Source organism: Lepisma saccharinum, chromosome 9 (assembly GCF_977018435.1).
Source record: "Lepisma saccharinum chromosome 9, izLepSacc3.1, whole genome shotgun sequence".
Taxonomy (NCBI): Eukaryota; Metazoa; Arthropoda; class Insecta; order Zygentoma; family Lepismatidae; genus Lepisma; species Lepisma saccharinum.
This window is the reverse complement of record NC_139237.1, coordinates 33,588,028-33,609,344: the sequence shown is the minus strand read 5'-3', so window position 1 is coordinate 33,609,344 and position 21,317 is coordinate 33,588,028. Positions and strand designations below refer to the sequence as shown.

Sequence of the window (21,317 nt, the reverse complement as noted above, 5' to 3'; positions counted from 1 at the left end):
CGGTGTTTCTCTCCACCTAAATGTCGTGATCTCATCAGTGTGTTCCAGGAGGACTGGCTGCAAATTCCTCTCACCACTGTGCAGGACCTATGTTGGTTCTTCCCAGACATGTTGCTGGCAGCCCAACACTCTACTAATAAAGGTTGGTGTCTTGTGTTCCAGGTGTTTCAGTTTGTGTCCACCACCTGTACACACTACCTAATGCAAATTGAATTGTGTTTGCACAGCACATACACATCTTGCCTGATTTTTTATCACCAGTTGAATGGCAAACGATTTGCAGGAAGTGTTGCTAACTCAACACGCTGCTTCACTGGCATGCTGCATGTTCCACCAAAAATAAAAGTGATCGGAACCTGACCATTTTCCCCCACCTTGATTTACTAAATCAACATAATACACAACTAAATTATTTCTCAGTTGCAAGAGGGATGAGTTTATGAGGAGGTATTTTGAATGTACCCTGAGTAGTGTGAACATTCACTACCTCTACAACTCCATCATATCCTGTGTAGACCTCTTCAGTGACTCCAGTCCTCCATGTGCGAGATGGAATGTGGTCGTCCTTGATTAGCATAAGCATCCCTGGTTGAAGATTGTACTTGCTTGTTGTCCAATTGGTTCTCTACTGCATGTTGTTGAGATAGTTCCTGGACCATCGCTCCCAAATGTGTTTGTTAATCTGTTTAATGTTTCCACAGATCCAGACAGTTTTCTGCTTTATTTGCTGCTTGTGTTTTTGCCCAGGAAATAATTAGAGAGCTACCTATTAAAAATGATTTGGCATGATATAACTAGTGTCCGTAAGGTCATTGGGCATAGATCACAGAGGTTATATCAGATTGTTGTATTGGGTGGATGTTAAACTCTTTTGAAACCCAGAAACTGTCAAGTTGTTTTTAGTGCAGGCTTCATCACTATAATATGCCAGTCCAACTGGAATGAACGTAATTATATTTCTTGACATTTTCATTGTGTTTTTGGTTGCTCTTTTCTACATACAACACACAAACTTTTGTATACTAATAGTTCTTATTTCTTCATTCATTCAGTGGTTGGATCCAGCTTTAGAATTAGTACAAGGCAAGAATTCAAACATTGAGGAAGCAGGGGCCTCCTTACCAACAGCATTTTGTCACCAGGATTCCAGTACATTGACTGAAGGTTCCTGCAAGAGTGCAAGTGAAGGATCTAATGCAGGTGAAGTGGTAGCTTCAGAACAAAGTCTTCACAGACCAGAAGAACATATTAAGACATTGGATACTAAAGTTGGTATAGTAGAAGAGTATAAATCCGATGCCTCCTTCCTTAACAATATAAAATCAGAAGTTACTAATGAAAAACAAAATTATATTTTAAGTTATATTAAGAAGGAACAGAATCAAATTTCAAGTAAATGTGTGGAGTATTCATCAGAGACTGCAAGTAGTAATGGGTCAACCAATGTGAGGAAACAAAACCAAATTTTTGTGACATCACAGGGAGAAAGTAATAATGTAACACCTAAAACAGAAGTGGATCCTTTACAAGATGCAAGTAGTAATGTCACATCTAATGATGAGAATGAATACAAAGTGTTGAAACAAGAAGAATTTCTTCAATCAGATAACCAGATTACCAATTCAGTAAATTGTGAACAGAATGGAAAATGTGCTGTACATCCTCCTGAAGTGTAAGTACTTGCCTTTTTCCTTACTTCAGAATTAACAATACCCATATAGTTTATAAATAAAGTGGACTCTTTTTAATTTGAATTGCTAAGTAATTTGAACAGAAGTTTATTCTCCTTGAAATTATATTAAATGATGTGAGAATTTAGCTAATTCAAATTTTGGATAATTAGTATGTTTTTCGTGTCCCATTGCCATTCAAATTAAAAAGAATCCACTGTATTAGGAATCGTGATATCAAGAATGAGAAAGGTGAAACTTGACAATTAAAAAGTAATGAAATATTATTAACTTGTGTACCACATAAAGACATTTGTATAGAAAATGATTTTATATTCACGTACAAACAAGCACAGAGAATAAACTGTACAGGTGCAGTGACAGACACTTATGGGTTGTAACGATACCGTTGAAAGTCAGTAGAATTGTTACAACCCAGAAGTGTTCGTGACTGTACATTTCAAGTTGAAAATAGTATTTAGTCCATTTCAATCCCACTACCTTCAAGATAACATCAATGTTCAACCACCCAAGGGTATGATTGTCAACAATGAAAACATTTCGCTTTTGAAAGTTGTAATGATTGTCCTAGTTAATTTCATACCCATTCTATGTGATCAAAAGTATCCGTACACACCGTGAAATGTTTGCTTCTCATAGAAGGAGAGCAACACAGTACTGTCGTCTACTGCATGGAACACATGGTCAGCGATCTTAGTAGTCTGCAGTCAGCGCAAGACAACAGTATGAGAAGGTCTGAGGAACTCACTGACTTCCAACATGGTTAGGTGGTTGGGGTGCCACTTGTGGAAGAAGTCTGTGCATTAGATTTCCACCCTCTTATCATCCCTAGGTCCACTGTTTCCCATGTTATAGTGAATTGGAAATGTGAAGGGACGTGTACAACTCAAAAGTGTGCAGGTCGATCTCCCATATTGACCTCCATAGACCGTCGAGTGTTGAAGAGGGTCATAATGCATAATCATCAATCATCCACCCCCCACCATAACACAGGAATTTCAAACTGCATTTAGTCCATAAGCCAGGACCTCAAATTTAGGTGACTGTTACCACTTGGTGGGGAGTGGGGGGGAGGAGATGGGTTCTCATGATTTTTTTGCAAGGTGTGTATGCCTGGAACTGGAAAATGTGCGATAGCATCTCATAACTATTTGCTATTTATATAATATTATTGAATTAGTAACCATAGCCGAAAAATAATGGTTTTTCAGACTTTTTATAATTGGTTTAAAAATTCATAAAATATTTGAATAAATAAATTTAATTTCAGCAGACTTATTAAATTCAATATTATTTTATAATAATTATAATTATTAAGTGTAATAATATTAATATAATCCTTATAATAATAAAACTTTATTAAATTGCTTATATACTGACAGATTAAATGCATAAAATTTACTTAACAATTTTCAGTAATAATCATGGCTAAATCTTAAATATGCATGTATGTTATAATGTCACATAAACAAAATTTTATTATTTACATTCTCCATCATGATCTTCTGGTAGGTGTCATCGCTCATTGATTTTCATATGTAGGTAGTCTGCACTTGTCAGTGCACCTGATTTTATTTAGAGAGAAGACGCAGTTTGTAGTTTCTAACGGATTGGTTGGTTGATTGATTTGGTGTTTGAAGTCCACTTTATGCACAGTGAGGCTAATTGGGACTGAACCTACAATTTAAAGTGGGATCTGAACCATTATGTGCCTCCACCGGGTATCGAACCTGGGACAGTGATGCTGCCACTTCACCATTGGGGAGGCAGTTTCTAATGGAGTTGCAAGCTAGTAGGTCTAACACAGTTTGAGATGCTGGTTGCCACTCCATCCAGTCCAATACCAGCTCCTCTGCTCCATCGTATTTTTTCAATGGCCACCTTCTCCCACTTGGACTAGGTATACATGGTCATTCAGAAGACATCTCTTGCTCATAGCGGCTTCATAATTGCACTTTAAGCATGTTTCTTAAGACAGTTCCTCCAAGGTGCAAGTTCATAAATGTCTATCTCACCCTTCTTTGCACAGAATAGATGTCATGCCATGTCATCCACATAATGTACGGAATATTTTACAGCATACATTAAGCACGAGAACTACAATTTGCCCATTACTTTTTCAATAAGATCCCATTGATCTCTGAGACTGCGAAAATATTGTCTGTTTGCAAGAATGATTTTCAATCCACTTACTTTTCCTTTTCCTGCAAATGCGTATGGAGACTTATCATATCTCGACAAACATTTTGAATACGAAATAAAGCTATTTTCTTAATACCAAGGACCATCATGGGTATTTTGGTACAATATTTCAGAAACAATTTAACCATGGTTCTTTCATGGAATCTCAAACAATAGTACACACATCTGTGTTATCTGAGCCTCTCATTACAGCTTCATACCCCTCATTAGCAGTGGCAGTATTCACCAACAAATTACTATCCGTTCATCATATTTACTGTGAAGATTGAGCACTTTGGGGCTTCCTTCAGATGTGCAAGTACGTCTCTAAAGCCCATAGTAAATGTTTCTAAAGCCCCCTGCACACGGGGACAGTAGTGGCGGCCAGTAGTACTAGCCAGTAATGGCCGCTACTAATTATCCCTCTACTGTCCCCGTGTGCAGGGGTACTTCCGCTTCAACGTCCAGTAGACTACTGGCGGCCACCAAACCACCACAGTTTTGATTCCAATCCACACCATCAGTCCACCGCCTCCATTTTAGAAAGTTTGTTGCAGAAAGCAGGGTTAAAGCATGTTCCATATACCCTCCACATTAGGCATGTCTTTTATAAGGCTGGAGGATGAACCGCAACTCATCGGAGAACACCGCTCAACCCCATTCGTTGTGGCCCCAATTGTCATGTTCCTCAGCCAAGTTTCTATGGACTGAAAGCTGTACAGTGATGGAACACATACCATGGGTCTATATGCTTAGAGGCCATCTTTAAGAAGGCAATTGCATACAGTTTGAGATGACACCTGTGCCCTATTGCTGTGAGAATAACATGTTGTAGTTTCAGTGCATTCTGTCGTCTGTTCAAATCGGTTTTTCACAAGAGGTACCCATTGTCTCTTGCTGTTATTGCTCCCAGACCATGCCTTCGTCGAACATTTCCCATTGTTTGGAACCGAATATACAGGCTAGAAATGGCACTTCGAGACTATGGCTCTCCACTCCATTAATCAAGGTAAATCGCACTTCACAGGCATTGTACTATTCACACTCAATTTTATAATGAAGACTGAGATGACATTTTAACCTCTAACATGGGATTGGTATGATAATTGAGGCTATATATGAAAGTAAAGTGCTCCCATGAAGGCTTATAGGGGGGGTGGAGATAGGGCCCCACACTTTCTTGATCACGGCCGAAGGTGGGGGTGGATGAGAAAAATTCTAATGATTCATCACTTATTCCTACATTAGCCGAAACCAGTAAAATATTAGTTAATCCGTCCCTTCTGTACTAAAAGCTTTCTAATTCTGGGTCACTTCTCTGACATAAAGGGATTCTCACAAAGAAATACCCAAGCCCTGGCCCAGACTTGAACTGGAACCTTTGGTTATGAGATTATCTCATGTGTTCAGACACTGAGGTAGCACTAAAAATATTCTAAAAAAAAATAATGTTGAGGTTGCATAAAACACATATTTTAGGGTACTTTAGTATTATACGGACTACCTCATTTCAGACCGTGCATTTAGGGACTTTTTTAATGCTAAGAGAACCAAACCTGGCCTGCCTAACCTAACCACATTTTGTTCAATCTATGCTTTTGTGGTCAGGTTAGGCAGGCCAGGTTTGGTTCTCTTAGCATTAAAAAAAGTCCCTAAATGCATGGTTTGAAATGAGGCAGTCCGTATAATACTAAAGTACCTATTTTAGTGACTAACATGTGTTGTATCTACACTGTGTTGGAGCATTATTTTTACTAGCTGCCCAAATGCAATAAGTACTGGGTCTTGCACACAAGCAAATGTGCCACCGAGAACTGGAAATACTTTAATAAGTTTACTAGTGAACTAGCACAAATGCAGAGCATTGTCGCTATATTTTTCTTCCTAAAATACACTGGCTTTAATTCACAATCTAGATTTCTAAAATTACTCAATTGCAGTCAATATGTTTTGGTTAGTAAATTAGAAAGAAGCAAGAATTGCCTGAAAACTTGTGGAACCAGAAGAGTGATATAGTGGAGTTAAAATTTGAATGTGGTTTCTTACCATAAGGGAAGTAATCCATATCCAAAGCTGCATGAAAGTATGAGAATATGGTTGTCAAAACAAGCAGTTCGTTTGAATCCATGCAATTTTCTTCATAACACTCACACTATTAATCACAAAATACTTACTCCCTTGTTTTTCATGTACCGATCCGAATATAGTCTTCTCATCTTTCCTTTTTGAATAAAGACGCATTACATCTCATAAAGAAAAAGGGCAAAAGGCACTACATTTGGAATTTGTCACAGTGTATCACAAGTTTTTCTCACTTATATGCATCCGCACACAAATGAAGAAATGGCAGCAAGAACAATTAAACTTTTTAAGGATCAAAGCACTCACCAATTACTTTTTTCTTGAGGTAAACTATGCACCAAGAAAATATCAGAAGATTTTGGAACGTTGAAATATATACTAATTACTTTATTGGTGAGGCAGTAAAAATAAATTTTTATCACATTTCACACTTGTCACTAAATCTTAGTAGAAATCACTTTTATGTTATGTATGGACACTGCACAGTATTTCTCCACATTTTGTGGTTCCAGGACTGCACAACCAATGGGAACATCTGTAATACAAAAACATAAGTTAAAATTGCCTTGATTAGATTCATAATTTACAGTTCTATGTACAAATACAATCATATGCATTCTAACAAGCAGATCTAAACACACACATGTGTGCATATGGTATTTAAGATCTGAAGAACTTAGAATTTGTAAAATTTTAAGGTTTTCACACAATGTTTATTTTTATATTTTATTATATCATTTAATTTAAATACTATGTGTTATACAGAGATGTACTTGATTTCCTTACACACACACACACACAAACCTGTTTTCCCACCCGCGCGCGCACGTACACACACACGTACGTACACACACGTACACACACACGTACGTACGTACACACACACACACACACACACACACACACACACACACACACACACACACACACACACACACACACACACACACACACTCTCACTCACTCACTCACTCACTCACTCACTCACTCACTCACTCACTCACTCACTCACTCTCACTCTCTCTCTCTCTCTCACACACTCTCTCTCTCTCTCTCTCTCTCTCTGTGTTTATATTTTTTTCTTCAATTTTTCACAAAATCTGTATTATAGAAGCATTTATTAGTTAGAAATGATGGTACAGTGAAGCAGAAAAACCTGCTTCACAGGTTGAGCTTCTTGCGTGTCGAACTAACAATTTTGCCTCCAAAGGGGCTTGGTATGTTAGAAGTATTCTTAAAGGCCTCCTTTAGATAGGGGGAAAAAATCACAAATTTGGTGGTGGACTCCGAATCACCGGATATCCGTTCCTTTTGGTTCCCTTGAGCTCCAGCCGTCTTGTAGGTCAAAAGTGTGAAATTTCGTGAAAATAGAGGGTGGACCAAAGTATCATGCATCTGTGTTATAATTGTTTACAACCTATATATGTACTTTCCAATATGTTTACCTTTGCTGATCGCATTTTATATTAACAAACTAAGAATTTTCTAACTACATTTTCCTAATGTCTCGTAAAATTTATTGTACATACCTGTCTGGATCCTTCGGAATTCTGAAACGCAAATTTATCCACGCTTCAGATCTCGTAGATTTTTCCCGTAAATCAGACCAACTCATAACTTACATCTACGAGGCATGGTGGGCTTTGAATTACACTTCAGTTGTTGCTAATCACCTAAAAAAATACAGCCAAAAAAAACATGGAAACACCAAGCCAAATTTCGCACGAAATGTCGGCGTTCTACTGACGCGAGCAACATCGACGGTTACTTCAAATTCAAACTTACGTGCAACGCTTCCTTCACTTGTTAACAGTAGAGCGCTGCATTAGTCCGTGAGTTTTGGGGGACCAGGACGAGATGCCGCTAGTGTAGCTCAAGTCCCCTACCTCCCCTCCATTCCCCTCCTAGCAGACAACGTACAATTTCCACATTAGGGGCTGAGTGCCAGCTCTCATCCTATTATTCGCTTTGATCAGCTGCATCGCTAAAACTGTCTGCCCTCTCTCAAGCTTGCTTACCTCGGCATATCCGTTAAGTCACGCATCCGATGTAGTGATACAGAGAGCTGCCGTAATAGCGGAACAGGTGCTGCCACCAAACGGAACTTTTGGGAACTAAGTCATTTTATGTCGTATTATGAGCGGTTCACCGTTAATTGCACATGGTGCTGGAGATTGTAGGGTTTTCGGTAATATTACAAATATGATCACAGTTCTTTACTGAAAATCGCTGCACATCTTCGCCATTAACGAAATGCGACAAAAAGCGACTCTTGAGTAACAAAAATCAAATCAACTCATTTTTTGATTGTTTGATTTTGTTTATTATACTTCGCTTTTCTGCCACTTTTGGCTATTCGCGAAGATGATACAATAAAATTGATTAAGGAACAAACACAAAGAACATCCATGGCCAAGCCGAGATTCTAACCCGGGACCTCTGGCTAAGTAGTCAAATAGTTTTAGTAGAGGGGAATAGGGAATTCAACGACATCCTAGTACTAGGATGATTAATATCAGGGCCTATTAAGCTATATTTTCATATCTTCTGGTGGATTTAGATAATCTCTAAGTGTTACAAATTGCCTAATTCTTGCTCATCATACTACGAGGTCTAGATCCTAGTACTACGATGATTAATATCAGGATGATAAAATTAAGCTGGTGAATTTAGCTAATCTATAAGTATAACGATCCTGTGCTCATCCTACTACGAGGTCCAAGGGGGCTTAGACTGTGATCCCAGAATAAGGGCCAGGGTCATGTGACCCTGTTGATTGGTTTGGTGTATATGTATTAGTATGTCCCCTCCTCCCCTCTCGCAGATTTTGAGAACGGGAACTTACACCCGCAAGTGATATTCGGGAATGTCCCGAGAGCTGAGCTGACTCTTTGCTCGGGACATTCCCGAGAGCTGAGCTGGCTCTTTGCTCGGGACATTCCCGAATTTCACTTAGATATGCCACTTCCGGTTGCTATTTTGGCTGACTTAGATTTTCAGGCCTTACATATTTCTCAAACACGAGAAATTTGCTGATTTCAGCTAACTCCACTGAGAATAGAATTGTGTTATATTGATTAACACTGCTCAACAAAGAAACCTGATTCAACTCAGTTTAAAAAATATATACGTAAGGACGCTACACAGCCTTCGCTGGTTTGGCAGAGGAACCCAATAGTGGGGGGTAGAATTCAAAAGGACTCCACCAAAATCATAGGAGACTAGAAGCATATCGTTTTGTGAAATATTCTGTGTAGAATCACGTTTTTTCATGTTTTTTTTTTAAAGCAATAGAGAGAGGGGGGGATAGAGGAAGAGACATACATCACCTCCACTCTCGATATTGACCGGGCGAGCTCGCGTAACAGTTCAGCTGTATTGACCGGTCGGCCAGAGTTGACTGTTGAGCAGCAACTCGTGCTTTGTAATAATATCTACGGGGACAATCAGTCCACTGGCTGGGCTCTCTCGCAACAATATCTCCACGGTGTGGACTGCACTCAACTAGTTGCATGGGTGAATTGTAATAATACCTACATGGACAGTGTCGAGAGCAGCAGCAGCAGTGGTATAATTACTTCCACTTAGACTAGACAGACTGTGTAGCAGAATAGTTACCCAAAACGAAGCGGTGAAAACTCTGTTGCCTAAGCACATACAGAGTTTGTCAAAATTATTGGCTTAAGTGAGTTTTTCTTCACAGTATTATGCTAGTATTGTCTAGTAAATTAAGAGCTAGTTTGATTCCCGTGAGAGGATACCCTGTCTGGACTTTGGAGTTTCTGTATTAAAATTGTTCTCAGACAGCAGTGTATTAATGCTGTGGCCTAGTAAATTAAGAGAGTTCTGGGTTCGATTCTCGGCAACTGGACTTAGGAGTTTGTGTAATAAAATTGTTCTGTGACTCGCTCATTCTTCACACCATATACAAAAGTCTTGTCTGCGATAAGAATAACACCACACAAAGTGTTGTAGGGCAGGGGCTCATGGAATTTGCACACAATCTTGATATTAGTTCTATCATTGACCACACGTGTTTTCTTTTCGATGTGTTGATGACAAACATAGGTCTGTCCGCCTTGAATTCGCTGGGATTGTAGTATACATCTGTTTCCCCTCAGTCACTCTCTTGTATGCAGTGTATGCTTCATATAATTTGAGATAATCATCCTGTGCTATGTCGAGATTATAATTTTCGCGAGGAAAAATTTCATTACTCCCATTTTTTAGATAGCCATTTTTGATCTTGAAATCGTCGAATTTGCTGGAATCTTTTTCCTGATTGTTCTCTCTCCCGTTCTGGAACAGCACAATTACGAAATCTGGCATATCATATTGTATACTACTGAATTGGCATCAAATTCGTAATGCCCACCAGAGGCTGGTTTTTGGACACACTGGTTGGTGTAAAACAGGATGGGAACTTATGGATTTTTCAGAATATTCGGTTTGATTTTGAGGGGGCATAACGCACACTCGGAATTTGCAACACCCCACTACTATTTTGAGTGGTCTGGAAATATATCACACACCATTCTGGTTAAACTTGGTGTGTTCATAGTGCTTGAAGAGCTGGTGCACAGTCTCAGTCACTGTAGAGGCTTTGAGGCTCAATATTGCCAAGATTGGTCTGTATGGTCTCTCTCTCTATATAAATACCAGTACCAAAAATAATTTTACTATTCTTGATACACTTAGGGACAGACCCATCTCTCCAGTATAAATACCAGTACCCAAAAATATTTTGCTATTGTTGATACACTTACGCAAAAACTTGTATTTCCAGTATATATACGAGGTGTTGCTAGAAAGAAACCGGATTGATGTTGTCGACAAACGGCAAGCACGTCAAGGTCAAGCAGTGCATGAGTGTATAACGTGATATCCTGCCTATCTACTGTGTGATTGCCCAGGGTGCGCAGCATTCAGTTGTGCTGTAGCTTGTCGACGAAGTAAACCGTACATCTGTGCTCCGTCGGAAAAAAAAAGTGAAGTGTGAAAGTGGAACATCGTGTCAATGTGAAGTTTCTAATGATACTCGGAAAATCCGCCATAGAGACTTATGGTTTGTTGAAGGAAGTGTACGGAGATGAGTGTTAATCACGCACACAAGTGTTTAAGTGGTTTCAAGGGTTTAAAGGTTGATGAGAAGGGATCGCGGGCGACTCGCATCCTAGACGGCCTTGCACGTCAAAAACGGAATCCAACATAGCAAATGTCGGTGAATTGATTCGAATTGGGTGCCCGAAGGTCAAACTGTCAACCAACATATTATTTCATTATGGTGCTGACGAGCCTCCGTGAGCGAGTTAGAAGATGACGACCTGATTTGTGGAAAAGCGAGTCATGGATTCTTCATCAGGGAAATGCTCCTGTCCACACGGCATTGTCAGTCAAGGCTTTTTTGGCCAAGTGTGGAATCCTAGTGTTAAAACATCCATCCTATTCGCCAGATCTTGCTCCGTGCGACCTTTTTTCCCCAAGGTCAAATCAGCACTGAAAGGAACCAGATTTATGACCATAGAATCTGTGTAAACAAAAGCGACGGAGGTCATGAACATGGTTTCAGAAAATGATTTCCAGCATTGCTTCCAGCAATGGAAGATTTGTATGGAGCAGTGTATCGATAGTGCAGGGCAGTACTTTGAAGGGGATGATGTTCGTATTGTACAAAATAACCAATAAAAGATTTTGTAGCAACAGTCCGGTTTTTTCTAGCCACACCTCGTATGTATACATACACCAGTGCCCAAAAATATTTTGCTATTCATGTAATATTTAGACATATACTTGTGTCTCCAGCAAAATCTATTTATATAAATACCAATACCAAAATATTTTACTATTCTTGATACACTTGGGCATAGATTAGTTTCTATTCAATTTTTAGAAGTGTTTGTACTAAATATATTATCTCCAAGCGAGATTTAAATATTGACACCCTCTACAGTTGTATTGTCTCCAGAAAAATTTGTATATAAATGCCAAATAAAAACAACGGTAAATCCCTCCCCTAAAACTGAATGCCCCAATTCTGGTAAATTCATATCCAAAACAAATTTGTCAAAGCACCGGGCAATATGCAGCGGTCAACCGAAAAATACTTCATTACCAACCCAACCCTGTCCCTATTGTGGAAATCCCATTAGCATACCAAATCTGAACAGACATAAGAAGGGTTGTAAATCTCAACCATGAACTTACCAGACTATTCCTAGAAAAAGAAGAGCAGATATAGCTCCAACTGACGGCCCTGAAACAAGACAAACTAGATCTTCGATCACACCTAGTGCTACGGCTTTCGGTGGTCGACTCAATGATCACTCCTTTGAATCGGAGCCATGCTGTGATATTAACAATTTCTTGAACAACATAAAATCTTCAATAATGGAACTCCTGAAAAATGAACTTAAAGATAAATCTGTTATGTTTCAATATTGTTCTATCCTCTGAATATGAAAAACCTGATGAAACACCTTATATATTTTGCCATTGTTCCAAGACCCAAACTACATTTGAGTGACACCCATAATTCGGAACATATCTATGCCCAGCTTATGGACACACTGCTCACGAAATACGAGAAATTCGAGGCCAGAGGATCTGCTTGGAAATTGTGCGGGTGTCCACACAAACTGGGACAGAAAATAAGCCAATTCTCATCCCTCTCTCCTTCTACCTATATCCCTCTTCCGGTGGATATTCAGAATAAGAAAGCAGTGCTCAAGATAGAAAATAATGATAAGTGTTTTCTGTGATGTGTTGTTTGAGTATGCTATGTGCGGTAGCGAGTATCCTGTTGCTATATCCGATATAACAAAATTTGAAAATCTGGTAACCCTTGGCAATCAATATGTATGCCTATACAGCACACAATAATTTTGTATATCCCCTCAGAATAATTGATTGATTGATTGATTGATTTAGTTTATTTTACTTCGCGTTTTGTGCCTCTTGGCTAATTTGCGAAGATGGGGATGAGTGATGAAATTGATGAATGGACATTCACAAACAACCAAGCCCGACCGGGATTCGCGATGTGCTAACCACTCGGCCACAGGGTCGGGCCCCTCAGAATAAGCACCATCGATGATGATCATGCTACTTTCATCGATTTGTTACTAATTTCAGAAGATAATATTTTCCATTACTGTCTTATTCACAAACTCTCTTGTGTGAGTAGAAGCCAAGAAAGCAAGCATCACAGGGAAATCAAGATTTATCATAGGTGTTTGACCACATTTGATAATCGTGTTGCAAGAAATTGCTATCCAAAAACTTGAAGAGCACAAGGTGACAACAAGCCTGTGCTTATGATTATGCTCAAACCAGAAGAGGTCGAGAAATTCAAACAATACAAGGCCCTCTTGGAGCATCTAGCTGTAATAATAGCAGATTTTGAGGCATTTTTGAAACCAGTTAAATAATCCAATTGCTTTTCTGATCCTGAAATCTCTTCGACTACACCTTATCAGCTACATGAAGTCTGTAGTTATGGATACGTAGTTGTGTGGTGCAATTCATCAAAACCCAATGAACCTTAGTATACCGAGGACCCGATGCCATCAAACACTTTTTCCAAAAAATGAAGGAAGAGGTTGCGAAAATTGGTAGTGTATTATCTGTGTCGAAACCAAGAGCCCCATTATCTGCTGCCGAAGACCAATTATATGATGGTACTGAGATCTGCCCACAATGCAATTCATATTTTACAGATGATAAAAAAAATTCATCACCAAGATCATTTTACGGGGGAATATATTGGGCCTTTATGCAACAACTGCAATCTCAAAATACAGAGAAACAAATTTGTCCCCATATTCTTCCATAATGGCAGTGGTTATGGTTTCCACCATTTGGTTAGGCATCTTGGTTATGATACAGAGTGCATATATGTCCTAGCAGAGAATCAAGAAACATATATCAGTCAGCAAAAGAGTGAAGATTGCTGGAGGCACTTTTGAGATGAGATTCTTGGACTCGATGTGATTCCTTTCTGCCGCCTCGATGCTCTCGCCCGCAAACTATTTGATGACCAGTTCCAAATCACAACCAATACTCTTCCTGGCTTGCCATAGAACACATTAGACAAAAGTTGGAGTATCCATATGAATATGTGACTGGCCATACTAACTTTGATGATGAGTCTCTTCCTCCTCAAGAGGAGTTCTACAGCCAAGTCAGAAAAAAGAATATCAATATCAATTAATTACCCTTTGGTGTAGCCTCATCAGATGCCCCCTGTGTGTACCAGTGTCCTATAAAAAATTGTTGACTTAGATATGATGTTCAAATTATCCCAGATCAGTTTTGACAGCAAGACAATAGTCATGATACGAATAACCAAACATCTGAAAAATAAGAACATAAACTTCAGCGGTTTCCAAATTGGATTTCGCGTTAAACTTTAGTGCTTCTCGAATCATCTCCGAGTGATCCGTTGACAGAATAGATAAGATTATTAAAGCAAACATGACATGATCCCCAAATTGCGAATTTGTGCAGTTATAATTTAGGATGTACAATACCTGCTTTGAATTCGTTACCAAATATTTTGCGCCTAGTGGATGACAGAGTAGTGTCATTTCATGTCAAATCATTCAGAATTTTGTGAAAATGTCACCCACCATCCCCGATTTTGATGAAATTCAGTATACTTATAGAACTCTTGATGCTGATTACAAAAATGACAACTTTTTTTCAAATTGGTCAAGAGGTTCAGAAGTTACGTGCTTTTTAAGATCTCCGTGTACGCCACATGTGGCTCCACTTTGAATGACACACATTAAGTTATAAACGATTGTATCTTCCCTCGGGTTTGCCGTAGAAACTTCAAGTTTGTTTTCTTTTGTTCATAATAGTATAAGCTTTCATTTAAATAACGTTTCAGATGAATTCATTAATAAACATGTATTTTTATATGTAGTTTTATGTATTTTTTAGAAAAATAAATGACTAAATTCAAGAGCTAATTTCATGCAATGCCCCCCCTTCAATTTCCCCCAAATTTTATATGTAGGTAGCTCAGAGTGTGTACTAATGCCTGATGAAAAAATTGGGATGGGCGGTTCTGAGACAGGGTGATAAAAAAATAATTTGCATAAAATGACATTAAAAGTAAATCTTATTAAAATGCTTTGTATTTAGCACAAAGCCTGTAGTACAATATGTTTCAAGCTACAACATTCAAAATTTATGTTCATTATGTGTGAATGTAAGCATAGGCGTAACCTGGCGGGGGCAAAGGGAAGCACTTGCCCCCTCCCAAATTTATATATTAATTAAAATTTACAAGTTAAATATATTTTGTGGCACCTCCTGGCACTTGAGGAACAAAAGAATGAAGAGTAATAATTGTGATTTTTCAAATGTATTTATCAAATAATCCTGGACACTATTTTTATGCGATGGAAAACTTTGTGATTATCTCAACCCGAAGATAGTCTCCAAGTGACATCCATTAAGATAGTACTTAAAAATTGTACTCTATGCATTGCCAAAATTTTATGTACTATAAATTGTGCCGTTCACATTTTAGATGGTTATTTTGACCATTTTAAACACACTAAAGTATTTGACTTATCACTAAGTACATATGTCCATCCATTTGTGTTGTTAATGTCCATTTGACACAGCATACATTTTGGCCAGTAGTGGGAAGTTGATGGACGAAGTGGATGAAATAATTTAATAGCTGCATCTCCATTTTCACGTGGACTTTTCAAGCAATCCTACAAACAAGTTTGAGTCGCGCACACACATGCTACTACATAAATGTTTACAGTTGGAATTCGGAAAGCCACTTCTTCACAAAAGTCAAACCATACAGTTATACAAAACATATTACATCACCACTTACTATTTTTGCTCTGACTGTTAAACAACTAGTGTTTCGAAGTAAATAGTTACAAAGTTACAAGTACAGTTACTTTTTATTTAGGAATTCTAACTGTAACTAGCTACTTTTAAAAGTAAGTACCTGTGACGTTAACAACGGTAACATAGTTACTTTTTGCAGTAGGGAAATAGCTAAATTGGACAATTCTGTTCCAGACTATAAAAATAAAATATGTACCTTCTCCAGATGCTACGTGAAAGGATTTTCTTGGAATTGCTGGCAAGGAAGCTATACTTTGTTGCATGCTAAATTTAGAACATCCACGCTTTACTGTAATTCATTTCTAACTGTATGTGAAAACTCCATTGTTTTTGGTAGACTGCTGCGTTCGTTTGGAATGTGGTTGTCCAGCTAGAAAAAAGTCATTGTCGAAGGAGAGGATCTTTGGATCTTGTTGAACTTGGAATGGAGGAGAAAGAAATAGGTGCAAGTGGAATCAATGACACCATATTCAAAATACCGTGGTCAGCATACAAATGATTTTTTTAAATTATAATCGTTCAAGCAAAGCTGACTGTGTTTTCCATCATTTATTAGCAGTAATAATGTAAATATATGAATACATATTGTGTACTAGAAAGATAAGTATAACACGGAAGTCTTCATGATCATTGATTTTGTGTAACGTTTAAACAAATCAATGATCATTGACAGTACGCTACTGTTACAGTAACTGTAAAAGATACTCAGTTACTTTCAAAGTACCAGTAACAATAACTGAGTAACTTTTTAATGATTGTCTGTAACTTAGTTACTTGTAAAAAGTAACTTACGGAACCTGTAAGTTCAAAATAGTGCATACTTCCTGGTACTGTTGTAGTACTTTGCAATCGCTGACACATTGTACTGTGGATTGTTGTCATTTCACCCTAGATGATTACAAAGAAATTTATGCCTTGAATGCTATTTGTATGGAATTGGTACATAATTGCCGTACTTGTTGCTTTATACTATATAAGTCCATACGAGTATTTTTACTGTTCCAACCATCCCGTCACAAGGATATTTTCTGTGGTATGTGGCGAAAAAGCTCCATTTTAAAAAACTTCAATCAGCACAAATGTGTAGTATTAATTCTTACTTCACATTACGTATCCCCATGAAAGGTAGCCAAAGAAGAATTTCCATATTGAGATAAAATGCACAAAAAGAATGTTCTCGAAGATAAATTTGCTAAACTTGGGAATGTTAATAATGATTATATAATTATATAATATATAATTTTTTTTAAAAATGAAGACTGTTGAAACTAACTTAGATACAGTGGAACCTCGATTTTAGTTATCCAGGAGACCTAGCTGAAAAACTTAATACGCGGGAAAATGTAAAATCTTGGAAAATTTCTAAACAGACCACCAACATTGAATGCAAAATGAAGAAAAATGTAAAATCGAGGTTCCACTATAATTATTACTTCCAAATTTTAAATTAAATTCGCCAGGTTACGCCTATGCTTACATTCACACATAGTGAACATAAATTTTTAATATTGTAGCTTGAAACATATTGTACTACAGGCTTTGTGCTAAATACATAAGCATTTTTAATAAGATTTACTTTTAATGTCATTTTATGCAAATGATTTTATTATCACCCTGTCTCTGAACCGCCCATCCTAATTTTTTCATCAGGCATTAGTACACACTCTGAGCTACCTACATATAAAATTGGGGGGAAATTGAAGGGGGGGCATTGCATGAAATTAATTAGCTCTTGAATTTAGTCATTTATTTTTCTAAAAAAATACATAAAACTATATATAAAAATACATGTGTTTTAATGCATTCATCTGAAACGTTATTTAAATGAAAGCTTATACTATTCTGAACAGAAAACAAACTTGAAGTTTCTACGGCAAACCCGAGGGAAGATACAATCGTTTATAACTTAATGCGTGTCATTCAAAGTCGAGCCGCATGTGGTGTACACGGATATCTTAAAATGCACGTAACTTCTGAACCCCTTGACCAATTTTTTAAAAAGTTGTCATTTTTGTAATCAGCATCAAAAGTTCTATAAGTATACCGAATTTCATCAAAATCGGGGATGGTGGGTGACATGGCCTGGATGAATTGACGTGGAATGACCCAGTACGTAAAATGATTGCATTTTGATCTTGCCAATGAAGTTCCTCGGTTCAAATCCCCTTGTGGGCATGGGTGCCATTTGTGAGTGTCCCGTCATCACTCATCCTCATCGTCGCGATTTGCTACATATGATTAAGGAGGAGTAAAATAACAATAAAATGCATTGCCTTTCCTTACGTGTTTATTATTTTCTCATTTGTTTAGTTCTTCCTTATTCCTCTGAAATTTCTGCATAACATAACATTCGTAATAAAATAGATGTTTGATGTTTAACATACTCAAACTCTTAACAAGAACATACCTACCATCGTCTGCTGCCATTTGGTTTTGTACTTACTTAGGTGAAGTGAAAATATAGTTGTCGCTCTTATGCCAAAGATAAAACAACATTTAAATCTTAAATTATTAAACAAAATTTCAATGAAAAAATAATATTAACTAAAAAACTGTAATTCCTTAAAATTTGGAAATTAAATATTGCTTTCCGTACTGTAAACTATCGACTAAATACTTGAAAAATGTACATACATAAACGCAACCAAAAGTCCATAAGCATTCGCCCTTGTCATATCAACGATTACAGTGCTAAACGCCTCAAAGAAAAGTCCAGGAACCCTTGAATCTGAATACTCCTGATATCCGGATAATCTGAATATACGGATAATTTGTACATCTGAATAGAAAATTATTCAATATCCTGATAAAGTATTATCCTGATTAGGCTTTTCCTAATTTCTACAAGCTACTCCCATGTCACCGTTTATATTGAAAAGTTTTATTTCGATTGCAATCATGTAAGTACCTAGAATTTGTATTCTACGTGCTTACAAGGCCTTGATGGTTTGCATCCCCACCTCGCTCACCTCTCCAGAATTAGAGTAAATTTCATCCATACTCATCTATGAGTTAAAAAATTATGGGAGAGAGAATAGTACCCATTACAATGTTTACATCGTCGTCGCTGTGTATTCTAGGAATCCCTGGTTGGATATGGTGCGAGGAGTTCTGACTCATATAGTCATATACAAACCACGTTTTCAGTTTTTTAAAACTAATCCAGGAATTCATTAAATGTGGAATTACATCACGCTCATGAATTTGCCGGTATCTCAGGAAATCAGCGGAGTGTCGGGAATTTGAGGCATCGGGAAATCCCGAGGTGTTGGGAAGTACAGAATTGTCTGGAAATTCCCGAAGTCGAGAATCACGAACCCTCGGGAAATTCTCGAGCTCATGAATCCCACCCAATACCTTGGAAATTCTGAAGAGTCGGGAAATCTTAAAAGTCAGGAAATACCGGCACTCGGGAATTTCTGAAGTGTCGGGAAATCTGAAAGATCGGGAAATTCCGAGGCTCTGTAAATCACGAAAAGTTGGGAAATACTGAGTCATTTCCCATACCGACTTTTTTTTTCGAAAATCGGGATTGTTTTTCTTTCCCGTCCCGACTCAGAAAAGTTGGTACCGCACACCCCTACATCTCTCCATTGGAATGCTAGATGTAATTATTCCATGAAATGCTCGAAATGATGTCCTTGAACTTCAATGCATTTGTTGATCCGTTGTTCAAATGATTGAACACAAATCAGAAGTGTATTTGCATCAATGTGTGCGCAAGCATTTCTTATTCGTTCGTTCATGTTTGCGCGGATTGTTGGCACATCTTGATACACACGTTTTTTCGGATATCCCCACAAAAAGAAATTCGGCAACTTAAGGTCTGGAGATCTGGCAAGCCAATGATCCGGACCGCCTCTGCCGATCCAATGACCATTGTACATGCAGTTTAATTCCTCCCTTGTTACTATTGCATTATGTGCTGGACATTCGTCATGTTGGAACCACATGTTCTGTCTCAGTGCAATGTTTACGTCTTCAAGCAATGGCGGTAATTCCTCATGCAAAAACGTTTGGTATTTGTGCCCGTCCAGTGTACTGTCAATACTAACATAGGAACCAATCAGCTTGTCGCCTATGATTGCACACCACATGTTAACCGACCAAGGACGTTGACTTTCAACTTCATGCAACCAATGTCGGTTTCCCACACTCCAAAAATGATTAACCTGACCGTGGTTTGTGAAAGTTGACTCGTTGGAGAAAAGTACTCTATGAAAGAACTGCTGGTCGACTAGTATTTGTTCGCGTGTCCATTCACAAACCACCACTCGATTGTGAAAATCGTCGCCATGAAGATCCTTATGCATGGACACGTGATAGGGATGGATGGCATTTGTGACATTTCAATATTCTGCAAAGACTATTGCGAGAATTTCCTGACTGCAATGATATTACTCGCGTACTAGCCTGAGGATTATGAGCCACCGTGGCTAGGACTGTAATTTGATTAATTGTCTTCAGTGGCAGTTGCTCTACGAACCCTTTTATGTTTAGGTTGTACACCTCCTTCGGCATGAAATGGTTTGACCTGACTCGAATAAACTAAATCGTAGCCTTTCAGGGAAACTTTCCGCATAAAGGGTCACAGCATCGTCGATGTTCCTTCTGCATTCACCATAAGCAAGGATAATTTCAATTTTTTGCTTCTACGGATAGAGAATCCATGACGTTGAATACTCCACTTAACTGTGTCTTTTGACTCTTTGCGGTCACACTGCACTGACCATTACAATCACTGACTGCTGAGAGCGGGAGCACAATGCTTCTATGCCACAGTATCCCTCCTCCCACACTTGCCAGCCACTGCATTTGCGAGACACAACTAACACGTTGCGCTTACGACGCCATCTTTCTATCACGAATGGAACAAAATGTGTCGGACAAAACCTATGTATTTTCGGACGTCTAATTCGAATCTGCAATATTTTCTCCTGTAGTCTCGCGAAATCCATGGCCATTATTCGGGAATCTAAATGCAGAATGAACTCATTAACTTAATTGAATCTAGACAGTCTTTAAAAATCCATGTATTTTCTCTTACGTTAGATTTGAGACACCAAAAACAATGTCATTAGTCCTTACTCTTTAGATTTTTAAATTTTGTCGAAGAAAATTGAGATATGGAGATAACCCTCTACAGTGGGCTTGTATATAAAAGAGTGCTGGAATCAGCTGTACAAGTATGACAACAGTGCGAGAATGAAATGTTTATGTAATGAGTTCAAGCTATCTCATGTAGGTATATATTTTATACCAGAATCGAATCCGGCACCTTTTATTTCAAGGCGATTACGTTAACCACAATTCTGTGGAGCAGGCCCAAGTATTTTGTGGCATCGGATTGTACACATTGGAGAATGATTACGATACATAAGTAATGTTATGCACATATCTAATTTCTTAAAATTAATATTCTGTGTGTGCAATACTGGATATGTGATGGCAATGGAAATAACAATATGATTGCACTCTCGTCTT

General features: G+C 38.1%; 1 protein-coding gene across 1 annotated transcript in view; it reads left to right on the top strand.

Annotated features, from left to right (window-relative positions):
- The window catches only part of LOC145991989 (uncharacterized), a 60,330-nt gene that overhangs the window by 27,189 nt on the left and 11,824 nt on the right, over nucleotides 1–21,317 (top strand). The window contains exon 3 of the mRNA XM_083127979.1: nucleotides 1,053–1,672. Within this exon, the coding sequence (XP_082984105.1) occupies nucleotides 1,053–1,672 (620 nt within the window). The remainder of the gene's footprint in view (nucleotides 1–1,052; nucleotides 1,673–21,317) is intronic.